This window comes from Salarias fasciatus, chromosome 10 (genome assembly GCF_902148845.1).
Source record: "Salarias fasciatus chromosome 10, fSalaFa1.1, whole genome shotgun sequence".
NCBI classification, from domain to species: domain Eukaryota; kingdom Metazoa; phylum Chordata; class Actinopteri; order Blenniiformes; family Blenniidae; genus Salarias; species Salarias fasciatus.
In genome coordinates, this window is record NC_043754.1 from 8435629 (window position 1) to 8452615 (window position 16987).

Here is a 16987-nt window from a genome sequence, read left to right on the forward strand (position 1 = left end):
GTTATTGTAATGATAAATAGCGTCATTACTGTGTATCAAGTCATTTGGTACAATTAGCGCTAACGGTGTTCTTGAAGATTCCTCCGCACGTCATTAAAGTTCACCTTGACAGATTTTGTGAGGTCATTAATTTCTTGAAAAGCCAATTTATTATCTCCTCTTTGCACTTCTGAGAGACAGGGTTCTCGGCGGTTAAGGTCACATTCAGCATAAAATCCGAAAGTGCATTGTGGTTGTTCTGTTCATGTAATATGCCCCCTTCTCTTGAATGCCACTGTTTCTGCACCTGTTTTGCTAAAGGTTTGAACTATGGAGGCAACGTATTACAGAAAGAGAGTTAAAAAAAAAAAAAAAAAAAAAAAAAAGGTCTGCACAACACTTTAAAGAGGCCTGCTGACATGGAAACAATTCCACAGGAAAATTCTATTTAAAACAAAATTGTCTGATAAATGAGATCTATCCAATTTAAATGATTGTGTTCACTTCACACACCCCTTTCATGCAGACTCAATTTAGTCATTGTCCACAATTATTATTCGATCTACTGCTGTGAACACAGTGCCAAAAATGGTTTAAATTCACCCTGCGGATCAATAGCACCTGATACAGCCTATCTCTTTCTCATCTCATGGTGAGGCGCCGCATTTATAATGCCATCGACAATATTGACCAGTATTGACGACCAGGGCGGTATAAGCACTTCAGGCTGTGGGCAGGAATGAAGTGTCATTTCTTCACAGCTGTACACCTTTTCTAATAGCTCTTTCAACCATGAACATGGAAACCTGGACAGCCACATTTTAAATGATTTAACTCAGCCCGTTGTTGGTGTTTTTGGTATGGTGATGCCTATTGATCCACAGAATTCAAAGGGTTTGAGGATGGAGACAGATTTTGAAGCCATACCACTGGAAAGGATAATGCATCGAATATTGCTCACACAAAAATGTTACCTCTAGTTAGAAGTGTGCATGAAAGTTTCATACCAAAACATTATGTTTTACTGTTAAAAAGCAAACATGGCAGGTAGTTTCAAATATAGCTCAGAGTCATGATGCTGCACTTCTGTAAGATCAATGCATCATTAATTAGCCCTTTGTAAATTGATTGGGATACACAGCTGATTATCCAACAGTTACTTCTGACAGAGGAATCTGATTGGATTAGAGACATTATATGAGTGCTGGTATTCAATATAACAGGAACACTTTGCGGCTCACTCCGCCTCACTGCTTTTTCAAATGTTATTAATGACACCAATAACAGGTAAATCTGGCCCGGGAGCATAATGCTAATGGCGTGCTGGTGTTTGTCTCTGCTTGCACAGAGAAGAGAAATGTCCAACTAAATGTTTATGATTTAAAGGAGAAGAAATCATAATTATGGAGAAATACAATTACAGAGAAATGATGTATAGAGGTGTATGTTGTATTGTTTTGTGCTGTGATTTTGTGGTGTGATGCTGATGTCACATTATCCACTTTACCCCTGTTTTTTTCTCATGTTTCTGTTTTCACTATAGTTGTTTTCTTTTCTTTTTTTTACCTCTATACTATCTTTCCAGTTTGCACAGTCACAATATGAGCATGGCACATACAATGAAATATTCATTAATAGTCATTATGAACTGTATTTATTCAACTGAGCAATCTTTTCAGTCTATTAACTACAATGGGCAAATTCAGTATGGATGGTAAAACATTGTGTAGAGAATGATCAGCTCATATTTACCTTCTCTGTCTGATAGATACAATACAGATCAGGTATTGTTGTGATAATCTGCACTCATAAATTCAATGATGTGCTTTGAATTTAGTCAGTTCACTGATGAATTTCAAAGCATAATTCAGTAAATATCGGACATATTTCACTGGAATATGTTTGAAAACATGTGTACTTACCTAAATATATATGCTGATTTTTGTGTAACAATATTAAGTAAAAAGATTTTTTTAGAGTCAAATTTCTGCTTTATGAACAACTAACTTCAATAGTTTAACTCATTCCAGTCAGACTGTGTTCATCCCATTAGCACTTTGAGTCCATGTTTTTACTTATGTTGCAACACTGGCAGTATTTGTATTGGTGGAGACAAAATCTTTATTATTATCATTATTATTATTATTTATTTATTTGGTTATGTGGAGGCACTTTTATAAGGATGATAAGGTATGGTAAAGCATGGTAATGGTAGATGGTCGATGGTAGAAATCCTGATTCAAGTTAGTTATAGTATTGTAGAAACAATAATAACAACAAAACTGTAATACTTGGCTAAGTCTCGAACTTTAGTCTGACCCAGGCACATGATTAAATGAATTATAATAGTTTTCATGTTTTTGCTGTACTGTGTAACATTTGTGTGTCAGGGTAGTGCTGATGGACTGAAAATCAGCACATTATGAGTCTGAGGCAGTCATGCTTACATTCAGTCGACTAGTTGATTCATTAAAATTAAAATTAAAATTAAAATTAAAATAGTGTCGAGATATTTTCCAACAAAGAAAAGCTATGGAATAAAAAGATAGAAAAAAACTGTAGTAGCAGCTTCATTTTCAAGCATAGTCCGGTGAGGGATGTGTCTCGTGTCTAAAACAGCTTCCTGGGAGGAATTTTCTGCAGAAATTATACATGCTCAGAATGTAAACTGCTTGACAGTTTAGTTTCCAGATGTTTTGTGCGGGTTATGTTGGCGGAGAGGAGAGGAGGGGAGAGGAGAGGAGGGAGGGGAAGGGGTTGGGCTGTGCTGCATCCACTCACCTCTGACTGACTGACTGACTGAATCCAGTCTCCACCTTTCATCCCTCAACTTGTCCCGCGTAAAGATGGGCGCGTTTGGTGGCGACCGGACCCGGTGAGAGAAAACTAAAAAGTGCGGGAAGAATGCGGTCGGACGGAGGAACCGTGAGTAACTGGAGTGTCTATGGGCGGCGGTGATGTTTGCAATTGGTGACTGCAGAAATTGCCAACGTGTCGGCGAGTCGGCAGACCACAGCTTGTTTCTGGTGCGCTCCTGGAGAGGAAGAACGGACATGTGAATGAGAGCGATCCGGCTCCCGCGGCTGAAAGAAACTGCTTTGGCTGTTTTTTTTACTTCACTCACTTGAAATCCTTACAAAGTCCGATTGATAAATTGATTGTGGAGTTGTTGTTTTTTTTTTTTTTTTTTTTTTTTTTTTTCCCTGCTGGAGAAGGAATTGATGCGCCGGTAGCTTTTACGCGGCCAATATGCCAGAATGGGTCCTCTACAGTATTTATTTCTCTGTGGACTTCTGTACACCCAGACTCACGGTAAGTTCATGCATTCTGCAATCACTTAACAATAATGTCTTGCACATGATTAGGACGTGGAGAACTAACCGGGGTCTGATTTGAAGCGTGCGCGACCTCACACCGTCTCACCATCATCCACAAAAAGCCGTGCGCGACTTATATTGGCTCTTATTGTGTCTCTTGAATCTCTGTTTCTGATCCTAATGTGGCCATGGTTGGTTAATTATTAGACGTTGTTCTCCAGGCCAACTGTATAATTGATTCACCAAAGTTGCTCATTTATTCATTAGAAGCCTTAATTGAACACACTCCTTCATTTGTATATTTGCAGGCATTGTTGTTCAAATGAGCCATTTTATTGTTAATCATTTTGTTAGCTTTCTAAGATACATAAACAAAGCAATTCTTAAGGTTATGGTCCTACCGAAGTGGTGCCAATTTATGCCATTTCAGACGCTGTTCATAGTTTGCTTTAATCCTCTTTATCTTGGGCCACATACAGTGCAGCCTAATGCTTGGGATTGCTGATGGAGCTTACTGTGTGACCCATGAGTGAAACGTGTCATGTGCCATCGAAAAAATAAATAAATAAATAAAATATACCACAGCTGCACCTGAGATTTTGCTCAGGAAACTGTTGTTCCCGTGATGAAGTTGTTGTGTACTATCTGAGTCACTGGAGTGAAGGTAGTGTAGGTGTAAGCACTACAGTGCACACAAAGTGGGTGTGGATTTGCTAAAAACCTGAGTTGTTCCATCTATGTATTTGTACAATGAGTCTGCTTTTCATTCCTTCCTTCCTATTCTCTTGTTGACATATTGTTCAGGAGGTTGTGATTGAACTCTTAAGGTCATTTCCAAGGCTCCTGTTTGTGTTGGACTGCTGCTGGCAGACAGCAGTTAATAATGTTTGGCTTGCCTCATCTTTTTGTAGATTTGAATTTAATCAGCACATTGCATACCCTGTTGACATATTTGTATATAGAAATCTTTATAAATTAATCAGATTTAAATGCTGCTCTGCTTTGTGCCAGCCTCTGCAGATATATGTAACAAACTAGCTGCTTGGTCTGTTCAATTCCATTGTCAATTATGCGGAACATCTGCTAGGAGGGAAGGCAGAAGTAATCCCTAATTGCTGTTATCTGTCTGTCTGCCTGTGGCAAAAATGTAGGTAAACTGTGAGCCATTTGAGAGCATGTTGATGAGTTTTAAGAGTGAGCTCTGTGTCATTTTTGACACACAGGAGGGCATATCCATCTGTGTCTTACTGTTGTTAGATTCTCTGTGGTCAGAGTGACTTTGTGCCAAAAACTCGCACTTGATTTTCAAATGAAAGAAACTACCTGAATGACAAGTGCCTATTGCTTGACAGTCAAATGAATTTTTCATTTATAACCCCAAATTGAGTTCCTCTGAGCTCCACTGGAGGAGAGTTGTCACCTTAAATTGACTTTTATCAGAGTGGTCCCTGCTTATCAGCCCTGGGATGACCACTTTCCCTCTGCAAGGCTTGTGTTTCCACTTCAGCACCATGGACAGTTCCCCATAAGGAGGGCATGTATGGAGAAGAAAGGATGAGGAAGACTGTATAAGTGTTATTTAACACTTTTAAATGCGTCTGAATATATCAAGAAGCTTCGCTTTAAATGTATTGCCAAATTATAATTGACTTTATAACCCCCGCAGTTAAATATACACATTTAATTTAAGGAGTTGCATAAAAAATTCAAATCTTTCCACCGTTCCCACTCATTCACATTCAGGGTCATGGTGCACGCAGAGCATGCATTAAGCAGAAAGCAGGCAAGTCCCCTGGATGGCATGCCAGTCCATCACAGGGCCAGCAGACTGACAGGACCCCACAGGACCTTTCTGCTGTTAGATGACAGTACCAACCGCTGAGCCAGTGTGCCAAGCACGACATGAACCATCTAATTTAAATTCTGTTGTCTGTCAGCACAAGTCTCAAACTGTATATTTCCTACAGTGGAGGCCTGGGTAATGGGACAGCCAATTAGAAGTAGTCAGTATTCCACCAACTGTGTGTTTGTTTATGGAGCTTGATTTATGCTCACAGGTTATTACTCAGGAGACATATAGAGTTTTAAAAGCATTTAAAAAAACAAACAAAAAAAACAAAATGAATGTCTCACCATGGTGGGGTGTGTTGGTTCCAGCTAATGGAATGCTTTTTGTCAACAAACCGTTTAACATTATAGACTATCACATCAATCCCACTCGCATCTGTGAATTCATTTTGGATGTTGTTTAGCAGGCAATCACCATGGTTGCCTTTCCAATTTGTATGATTTGTCATCATCAGAGGCAAAAAGATAGGAGACTGTGGAACATCATTTTTATTTATTTGTACCTTAAATAATTATTTGCCTCACGATCGCGCCCCCACCAAGAAGAAAGTCTGTTTCAGACATTGAAACACCGCTCTTGTGGTTTGTTTGCATTCGCACAGCACAATAGCAAGACCTTTTTACCACGGATATTATAATGTGCTCATACACCATGAAACAGATGAGCGTTGTGACGCTGTGACGTTGGTAAACAAACACAGTGCCACTACATTTGGGTCATTCCTCTGTGACATTTAAAGGTGGAGTTTATGAAATGGCATTGTAATGAGCATAGGTGCTCACGTGGACGCAATAAATGAAAAAAAAAGAAGGATGTTAACTCGGTTATACTTACACAAATTATTCTGATCACGATGGTCAGGATTAGACATTCTTGTGACATTTGTTGAAGATTGACGGCCAAACAGCGAGGTTAAATTCTCAATATTATGCTTGGTGATATATAGCAGTGTAGCCTTGAAGGAGGAGAGAGAACGTTGCGTATCTTCTGTTATTACAGTGCAGATCCAATGTAGCAGTCGGTGCTATACACCGCACTGAAACAACATATTTGACGATGTCAGTGTTTGATGGAAAGCATTAATGAAAAAGCTAATGAGATGTAATGACTCCTCAGCTCCTGTCTACAAAAGTAAATATGGAGACTTGGGTGTAGTAACAGCGTATATAGAGCAGCCAGTAAGCCCTGATGCTAATCAACATTCTGTGATGAAATTATTCTCCGTTTTTATTCAACCAATCACATTTACAAGTCTGTGTGGATCCACAGTTTACCGTTTTTAAAAAACAGTGAAGATGAGGAGTGCCACGGCTTTTCTGCCTGTCATGTTGTTTAATCAATGGTAGTATGCTAATTAAACATTCCCTCATGTATTTCTTTCAGTGAAGAAGCCAGCTATGCTCTTCTGTTGTAGGATTAGGATTTGCTTCTTGAGTTTTAAGGTGATTTTGACTTCAGAAGGTATTTAGACATTCCTGATCATGGCCAGTAAATAGTTACCGTAACTTCCACTATTCTGTTACGTGCACTCACACGATGTTATGGGTGTATGTTAATCATTTTTGCACGTGTTTCTTTTAGGGTCTCGCCTTCGCCAAGAAGATTCCCCTCCCCGCATTGTGGAGCATCCTTCTGACCTCACTGTGTCCAAAGGGGAGCCGGCCACCCTCAACTGTAAGGCAGAGGGCCGCCCGACCCCCACAGTGGAATGGTACAAAGACGGGGAGCGCGTGGAGACCGACCGTGACAACCTCCGATCCCACCGGATGCTGCTGCCCAGTGGCTCCCTCTTCTTCCTACGCATAGTCCACGGACGGCGGAGCAAGCCGGATGACGGCAGCTACGTGTGTGTGGCCCGAAACTATCTGGGAGAGGCCGTAAGCCGGAACGCATCTCTAGAAGTGGCATGTAAGTCCCGACTTTTCATCGGTTCCCCCAGGGCGCTGAGGTACCACCATGGTCAAAGCAATCTCAGTGTTGCATGACAGAAAACTGGGAGGATTGTTATGCCATGTGTATTGAGGTTGGTAACCTTTTCGTGGAATATGTGAAATGAGTTAATGTTGCAACTGAAAAAGGTAGAGTTTATGTTAAATGAAGCGTAACATTTTGGTGCTGTTGTGCTACAGAAGCCATATATACAGTGTCATCTGTCATAATATGTGCAACGTCACCTTTCCACTGAACCCACAAGTGTGTATGTACTTAACTGTGCACAGTCTGTGTGCACATATGTGTGTGAATATGTTTTCAGACTGCTAGTGAGACCTGTTTGGATGACCTGTTTGAGTAATATATGGGCAAAGCTGTGAATCGCTCCGGGGCGGGAGAGAAAAGGAGGCAGGATTTTAACCTAGCTAACTCCCTTTCACTGTTTGGATTTGGAAAGCTGCAGCCAGCTCCCAGCCAGTTCTCTCCCTGTGTGGGAGAGAGGCGCTCTGGGCTATTCACATTTCCATTATGTGCTAAACTGAGCTGATTTCTTGCCATGAACAAGATCCACACACTCTCGGACGCACATACACACACAGATATACATGCGTGCACACGCAAACACCCACACTGTCTCTCTTGCTCTGTTTTTGCTATTCTAGCAGATAGGGAATTCCGTGCATGCAGTGTATTACAATTCAGTTTCAAATTTACAAAACTTCTCTCGATTGAAGTTTTTCAGTTTTTCAGCTTTTTTTTTCCTTTATTCTAAAACAGGTGAGTGCGACCAATGTTGGAAATAATGACTTGACTCCAGTGTGAAGGCTGGAGAGGGGAAGTCCCCAATCAGAATGATGGTCTTTAGGGTGCTGCTATGACTCCAGCTGATCTGTCATCCACTCTGGATCTGTATTTGCCTTAATGGGATGGTGGGGTATAGGATGAAAACAAGTAAAATGGAGATAAGAACCACAAACCTAATAGGGACTCAGCCCCAGACATTATCAGAGATCTCTGTGCCTTTTTGTGCACCACTTTATCTCCTTGTCTTATTGTTGTTTCCACATTAGACGCTTGCATTACCGTTGTCCACTTTTAGTGGCAATTCCTTCCCGGTGTTTCAATTTACAAGCCTAGAATTACTAATGTGTAAGGATATAGTGGCCATGTGCAATGACATACAGCCTAACCTTCAGAGGATATAGCTTTCGCTTTCACATATAAAATGAGACATTACATCGCTTGATATTGCAGCTGATTACTATCTAGCAGCTAAAGCTGCTGTACCAATATCTCCGTCTTGCTCTAATGAGAATTTACGCTGTGCTTTACATCCCATTTTCACTGCACATTTTCAGCATTTGTACAGTTGCGTTTGAAGATAGTGAATAATTCTTGCAAAGAGACCAGAGGCCCAAAACTGTCGTTATAGTGTCGGGAGACAAATGTTATGGCTGCTTCGCTGATTCCCTTGACTGAATAGAAGCCGACTTTATGAACACAATGACTGTGTCAGAATGATTTTGTGGGGATTTTCTGGTTCTCCTTAAATACAATAAAGCTCATTTGTATTTTGTGGCTCAAACAGGCATTCTGAATTCATTCGCTGACTTAATTGTCACATTCTTTGTCAGTGTAGGAGCTGCAATTATTATTACCAAATGGTTTTCCCCCTCTATTGTTGGAAGGCTATATCCATGCCTTATGTATTACCAACACATATGGAGGGGGAAAAAAAATAAGGATGTATTGTTGTAAATGTGGAGGAACAAATATTCAGTAGCAAAATCTGAATATCGGGGAGTTAATATGGAATGTGCTTTTATCTGCACCTCAGAGCGGCTTTAATGCTCCTTGAAATACTGTCTTGGTATTCAGGGGTGATATATTACAGAATATAGGGTAGCTCCTGAAACCTTTCCCAAATAGAAACCCTTTGCTTTGTTTATAGCATTGCAATTTGAATAGTATTTTTATACACCTTTTTTGTATTCCACAGAAAATAATGATTTTCATCTACCAACCAGTACAGTCTTTCTTTCAAAGCCAAATAGGTTGTTCACAACTGCACCCTCAAATGCAACTATATCAGTGTTGATGGTTTGTTTTGTTCTTTGTTGTGTTGTTATGTGCAGACAGTGTCAAAAGGTTGATTTTTTTCTGGAACGTCTCTTACATAAAAGACGGCATGACCAAGGCGGCCTCTCGTCTTCTTTCTGTAATTCAGAATATCATGGCTACAGGGATGCATAATCATATGACTCCTCGAGGAGCTGCAGGTTCCTGCCAGTGTTGCTGCAGCCAAAAGTTGTCATGCAATGCTCCGGGTGGGAGCAAGTGGGTAGATGAAAGTGCTGTGGGGATGATCTGACTAGCTCCAAAAATGGTCTGTTTCTTTAGGAGTCCACACACATACTCAGATTTTCTAATGGGCTGTAGCATTGTATCCCGACCAGTGGCTCAGAAAATGTGGCTAACTAGCGGGGTGCTACTCCCGCGGGTACATTTGTGCTGTACAAGCTCAATTTCGGTGGTTTGTCATGCATTGTCTGAGCTTCAGTCTGACTGAAATCTGAAAAGGCATCATTCATTCCAAGTGAGGCAAAACACTTCAGCTGTTTAAGATGGCAGCAAAGCTTAAAATATGTAAATGATGCAGATATGCCTGACAAATCTACAGCTGGATGCCTGGCAGAAACAAATAATATACCTCACAACATTTGTGGGTCTTCTAGATGAGCTGCTCCTCACTGTTTATCTTTCAGTGCACGGATCATGCTGGAATTCATAAGATAGTATCAATAGGGAGTAACCTTGCACAATTTGTATGATGTGTTTTGATATCAGGATAAATAAAAAGATAAACAGGATCAATTCAAGTATAAAAATGCATGAATTATCCTCTCTTTTTGGCTTATTTACCCAATAATGTATTTATCGCTTTTACACCAAAAGCTTTCACCTTTCTGACTTCCCTTTTTGAGCCTTTCCAGCTCGCCTCAGGCTTTCTTCAGTACAACTGTGATGTCCATCGGGACACTATTAACATATTTTTATTCCTCCTGCATAGTTGTTTCATCTCTTTTTAAATTTTTCAGCAGACTGTAGACATTCTCCACAGTAGTAGATTTTCAGTCCTGTTGTTTTACATTTAGTACATAGCTTGCTTCTGTTGAAAATGAATCCACGAACCCGAGAATCATTTTTCAAAACCCGTTTTTCTCTCGCTGTTTATGAAAATGCCAAAAAACACAAGAAACTGGAGAGAATCAAATTTGATCTTGAAGCCAGTGGAGGAATATTTACTGTATCAGTGAGTGGACCAAGTATTTTCCCCCTTTGTTGAAATTGTATTTCCTGAATAATGTGCATATTTGACGCAAATGATAACATCAGCCATTTCACCAAGAAATGAGGCCATGTCTGGTTATTATTAGATGGATCTTGTAGCTTTGGCCTGATAAACAAGATTCATAGTGGGGTTTTTTTTGTTGTTTTTTTTTGGTAGAGCTGCAGCATGTCACTTGATTCTCACATCCAGGCATGTGATTTTAATAATCAAGACTCACCTGCTGTCAGTGCGCACAAACACACACGTCCGACTACTGAGGCAGCTCCCCACATCTTCAGTCAGTTCAGTCAGGCACCGCAGCTGAGCGCCACTTCTGAGCAACATCAACAAACAACTGTGCAACCTCCAGGCCACCAGTGGACTGGCACTAATCATCAGAGTGAGTGGCTGTTGATGGAATTAGAACAGCTTCCTCAAACTATTAAGAAGGGACAGAAAGACATAAACAGTGATGTGTTGAAGGGAGGTGCGTGGGCAGGGGGGCGGCGGATGCAAAGGGTGTTCATTAGCACAGAACTCAAGAACAAGATGAGTGCCCCTTTCGTCGACTGCGCTGAGAGAATTAGAAGTATAGTCACTCAGCCAGACAATCATCAATTAAATCTTCCCAGTCGCGGACAAGCAGCAAACTAAGCAGCCACAATGCTATATAAATCCAGCGTCTGCAATGGATTTGTTAGTGCACTATGCTAATTATTTTTGAAGAAAGAGTAAACACAATGGACATTTATGTGAAGTTTTAGTGGAAAGAATAGAATGAATGCTTGTAATAAATTATTTGAAGTACAGCTGTGGACTCTAATGCCAATATGTCCCAAAAAAGATGCCTGTAATTTATAACACTTGAAAAAAACAGCACAATTCTCATTGTCAGGCTGCTGGCATCTGGAATGCATAATGGAAGTTCTTGGTAGAAAAGAGAAAAAGTAAACATGGGCTATGTTCATGGATTTATCAAGCTCTACATAGAATATGACAACACTTTCAGTTAAAACCTTGCTTACAAATATGATAAAAACATGATTATTATCATGTCATAATGATTTATTTTATCCATGCAGTAGATTTTGACACATTTCACTGTTTAAATACCAACTTCTTGGCTTAGCTCAAGCTGGAGCCCTATTTACAAAACAACATTTTGTGTTCAAATGCATTGCTTTTTCATTTTCATTTCAGGAAAGATGTGCGTTTGCATGGCAACCTTTTGTGTTGATGACTTTCTTTACTCTTTAGAGTCAATCTGTGACAGTTTCTTTGGACCAAGTCAACTGTTAGTCAAACATGGGTTTGTTAGTAAGCAAGGGATCATCAAAGTCATTGTAGGTCATCCTCCGGGGAACATCATTTTCTATCGTTGCAATTAGTGTGATCATAGAGTGACACCGCCAACTAGTCATGCTACCCGCATGACTACAAAGCTGGCGAGAGACCAGATTTTATCAATGAAAAATGCGTTTCATTTTGTTGACAACCAGGCTTTGGCCAAACACGCTTTCTAATTTCAGCATCATTTTAATCTATGGGAAGGTTAACAAGCAAGATAAATGTTCATTAGCAACACATGAATGACAGGTCTGAAACCCGGATATCGCAGCTTTCTTATTTAAACAGAAAAGGAGTATGTAGAGATAAACATTGTGAGAATCAACATGTAATACTAATTGCTTTGATTAGCAAGCGCTGATAGTGATAGCAGAAGCTAAACTGGATATTTTGTCCATTAGACCCGGGGCTTGTATAGCCAAATTCACAACATGCATTCTGTAATTGGCAGCGTGAGATAACTTTTCCCGTACTAATTTTCATACATCTTTGCAGTCAGAGCAAACGGTGTAATTGTGACTCATATATAAGCTTGCATCTGTCCAAATACCACTCACAAATCTATCTGTAATTTGCAAGATAGCAACTTTGCTTCGTCTATAATTCGTAGGAAGCAATAAATGCAAATTGTATGTGAGAAACTGCTTCACGGGATCCAAAAAGCAAAAAGCCATTTGAATTGAATCAAATGGAAATGACAGGGAAATACCAAAATCAACAGTGGGAGACGCATTACTGCCCATCAAAATCTTGGAATGGTCAATCTTTTGAAATTTTTGTGAACATTTTTCACTCATGAAAAGAGATAGAAATGTCATTTCTCCATCTGTCCTGTATTTAGAGCTCAGTATTCTGTTCTGCAGTGCACACTAAGAAACATGGCCAAATATCTTATATATCTGCTAACTTTAAAATTTGGCCTTCTGTTTTCACCAATATTTTTTTCAGGAAGTCAGGATCGTCAAATGATGGCCTAATTTCAAGTTGTGCTTGTGGCGTGTCTTCTTTATCCTCCGTCCCTGCTCCCTTGTCTCTGTGTCCTCTTCGATATCTGGCACTCCTTTGAGCCCTTCAGCACTGTAGACTGTGCAGTAAACAACATAGCCTAGTTGGCGCGAGTTAAGAGTCAAAGCCGTGTTTTCTCCAGGCACGAAATAATCTTCTCTCACAAAGTACATCACATGGAAGGAATCATTTATCCCCGCCTCCATATTTGTGCTGTGCGACTGGCACACACAACACGGGCAGGCTGATTGGAAGGTATCTGTGTTTGTTCAAGCATCCAGGAGATCTAGGCACCGGTTCTGGGTGAGAGTTTTGTTGTGATACCAGAGATGAGGTTGCGGTCAGCCATCGCTATTACTGAGCACCTAATTAGTGCTTGTGGTGGGAATCTGAAAATGCAGTGCTTCACTTAAGGTTCAGTAGCCTTTCCGTTGGGAAGGGTCCTCTTGTGTTTTAGAAAGTGGGCAACTTTCCATTCGTCGTGATTTTCACTCAATTAACAACATCCGAAGGCAGTACCTGCCAGCCCTGTGTGTTCCCAGGCAGACTGTTGGTGTTTTGTATGAGCAGATAGGCTGGCCACATTGCACAGTTGGTTGCCAGTCCAGCAGCTCTCATGTGTAGCTTTCCCCTGTTTACCTTCCTCTGCCTTGTTCTAGTTAATCCAGTCCCAGGTACTGAGTTTCCGAGTTTCTCAGTCCCCTCAGACATAATCTTCCCTTGGCGGTTTGTTATTCTTTTATCAAAAAAAAGCCAAGTCTTTATTGCAAAGGTCTGGCAGCCTGTCCGGGGTGACCCTTGCCCCTTCTCCTGTGTTGGATTGGATCGTCACCCCGAGTCTGGATAAAGCAAGTCTAGAATGGCTGCTTTCACTACAAAAAAACAGCATCTGCACTGAAATCCCATCTTCTTAGCTGATCTATTCAAACACACAAAGAAAAAAAATTGAAGACCTCAGCCATGTATTTTAATTGAAACATATCTTGATGCCATATAATGGTTATAACCGGCTATCATTAATGTGTGAAGCTGACAGTATACCTGCAATCCTTCAAAACCCTTAAGGGATGATTACTGTGAAAGAAAGCAATGCTTCTCTTGTACATTTGTGATCCTAATCACACGGATGCATTTTTTTTTTTTTTTTTCCAGTGGCGGTATCCTCCTGTTGCTAGGCAGCCTGTAAGCAGCCCCTCACTTACTTGTGTGGCGGTCTGCTCCATATAACTATCTTCAGCGGCTACATTAAGGATGTCTAACAGCAAAGCAGTAATGGAAAGAGCAGCATAAACATTCACCCACATGTCCAATAAGTGAGATGTTTGTTGTTAGCGTTATTGAAGTTTTTAGTTATTAAATCAGATATTGTGGCTCTGGGTGCTGAGTATTATCAGCTTCTGCTTTTTTTTCCCCTCTTTCTTCATTTCTGTTTTTCACATTTCGCTTGGGAGAGCCAGCCGCTGAACTCTTGTGATTGGACAATGCTGAAAGTCTCAACAGCATTTATCTATGAAAAAGATTAACTTTTTCCATGTCCGTCCACTGACAGCCCACATTTGGAGGTGCATAAAAGAGGGCAGGTATACTCAAAATAGATATAGACCTTTGAAACCTCTGAAATTAGTAATACTAGGTTTCCTCTACTTAACACATTATGGTCTCTTATTGCTTTTTTTTTTTTTTTTTTTTAGTGTGGCTTTGTCCATTTCTGAAGCTGGAAGATGCATTTTCCGCCGCTTTAAGGTAGTCTCATTTCATGACAGCGAATGTGGAGGTGGCCAGGGCAGGCAGGCAGAACTAATTTATGGATATTTTTTGGCTGAAGACAGTAAGATAAGGGGCTAGCATCTGGTGCTAACTGGACCATGCTCGCTCCTTGGAGGTCTGTGCAATTCGAGGTAGGGTAAGTTAGCTAAGGGCTAGCATCTGGTGTTAATTGGACCATGCAAACACCTTTAAGAGCTCTGGTGCACTTTCTTACAGTTGGTTGGAAGAAACATATGCCTGGCGTGAAGAGGAATACTACCTCGATTCACTGTGTTGAAGCTTGTTGGGTTTTCTTTCCTTTTTTTCAAAGACCCATCTCTGTGTATGCAGATATTCAAGAGATAATGCAGCATTATGGAATCTTATTAAGTGTTCTTTTTAATACATTCTCAAAAGTGAATTACAGTGTTTTACCCTGCTTTGTATTCCTCTGGTATGTTTCAAATGCTTTTCAGCTTTTGCTAATGCCATTTTCTTGACTGTGAGTATCTAAAATAAAACAAAAATGGTTGAGCTTTAGCTATTGCAGCATTGAATCTTTGGGTTTAAAAAAGACTTGAAATATGCACATCCTCTGTTATACTGAATTGCTACTTTCAATTTAGACACATATTTTATTTTCAAGTAATATACTTCCTAAGTGATGAATTGTGTTCGCCTCTTTAGAGAATGTTGTAATTTTGTCATAAAATTTAACTACAAGAACGCTAATTAAATTGAAAACCTTAAGAAGTTTACAGTTCTGACGAGCCAAACTAATTTATTTCACATTTAGTTTTGATTTGATTAGTGTGCTCACAGAGGACTGTGCTGAAATTACAAGAAGAGCAATAACAACAGCATCATAGGAGTGTAAGAAATACGTATATCCTTATTACTGAGAGCATGTCTTTGACTCTGAAACATGTTACGGGCTTTGGCTTGACTCCTCCTGCACTTCTTGTTTACACCAAAACATTTTAAGTGAACATTTTTGTGTTTTAGCTTCAGAAATGATTTGCGTTTACATAGCAACAGTTTCGCACATATAGAAAAGAACACTTTTACTACAGTTTTGGTGTGCATTTCAGCATTTCAGAAAAGTTGTTTTTGCCCCTTTCCATGGAGATTATTATTATCATTATTAACATATTTTTGAATGCCGTTGAGTTTTTCCATATCATTAAAAATGTTTATAAATCTAATTGGGCTTTGTCAAGTATCTGATCTGTTTTTGCAGAACTTTTAACTCAATCCAATTTTGTCAAAAATGGTGCTTGTTTCTCTAAAAGCCCTTTTACAAGAAGGTTATAGGGTAAATGAAGGAAGTTTGATACACACACACACATTTTCTACAAAGGAGAAGTCCATAATAGCTAATGATCTCACTGTTTGGAATATTTACAATGAAAGTAGATCAGATGCTAAAATCCATCCACTCAAAGGATGACTTGATCAGAATAATTCAAGCTCGGATATCCTGCCATTATCATTCCTCATTGCTCAAAGATCATTTCCTTCCTGAGTTCCCCTCAGACCGACTTCTTAAAAAGGATTAAATGTTAAAATGAGCCACAGAGCAAGTCTTTTGAATGGCTCTTTGAAAGGATCCTTAGGAGCCGAGTCTGCCTTCAGGACTTTACAGCTGATTATCAAAGGTGTCCTGCTGTCAACTTTAGTCCAATGATCCATATTAAACACAATTTCCGTGTGTTAATTTGGTGATTTTATATGTTGATTACAAGTTGCAAAATTGCACAAATAATCACGAATAATTACAGTCATACTTGTGAATAATTAATTACCAATACATCATCTTCTTATTTGCTCATGAAGTTTCACTTAACAAAACCAAATCTGTTTTGAAAAAGACTGAAATCTATAATTGTTGAGAAAGTTACTGACAAAACTGTGGTCAAGGTCGTATTAGGTTAGGCTGCTCATGCGCCTGTCACAGCCTCTGACTGAGGATCACTGCTATGAATAAACCAAATGTTCCTATCTACCTGAGGTGTGCTGCCCACAGAAAGTCCAACAGCTAAAGTCTGTGGACCGATGTGACTGCCTGCTACAAGTTTCTCGTCCACTGAGGAAAAAAAACGAAAATAGACATTTATTGTTAAGGTTATCTATTTTTTGAGAAAATGATTTCTCTAAATGAAATGCATTAGATTTCCTTTGTGAGGAACATTCATCCACAGCTGCACATATGATGGAATTATTTGATCGTAGTATTCTCTGTGCGCAAGTTTAGTTTGATTCTGGCAAATAACATGCCTCAAAATCAATTTTCAATATGACAGATTAAACAATGATTAATCACACGCTGCTCTCTACTTTTCAAGGTAGTATATTGTGATGCTGTACGTACTACATTATTGGCTGTAATTTAATGCGGCCATGTTCCAACATTTGAGTTTGAAATACGGCTATACATCCCCTTTTAGATGAGTTGGCGCTGGCTTAAGCTACTCCATTAGC

General features: G+C 39.7%; 1 protein-coding gene across 3 annotated transcripts in view; it reads left to right on the forward strand.

The window, feature by feature from the left end:
* Positions 1 to 2727: 2727 nt before the first annotated feature.
* The window catches only part of LOC115395094 (roundabout homolog 2-like), an 82040-nt gene continuing 67780 nt past the window's right edge, over positions 2728 to 16987 (forward strand). For all 3 annotated transcript variants that reach the window (XM_030100462.1, XM_030100463.1, XM_030100464.1), the window contains exons 1-2: positions 2728 to 3291; positions 6727 to 7053. In XM_030100462.1, the coding sequence (XP_029956322.1) occupies positions 3237 to 3291; positions 6727 to 7053 (382 nt within the window). In that variant the 5' untranslated portion in view covers positions 2728 to 3236. The remainder of the gene's footprint in view (positions 3292 to 6726; positions 7054 to 16987) is intronic.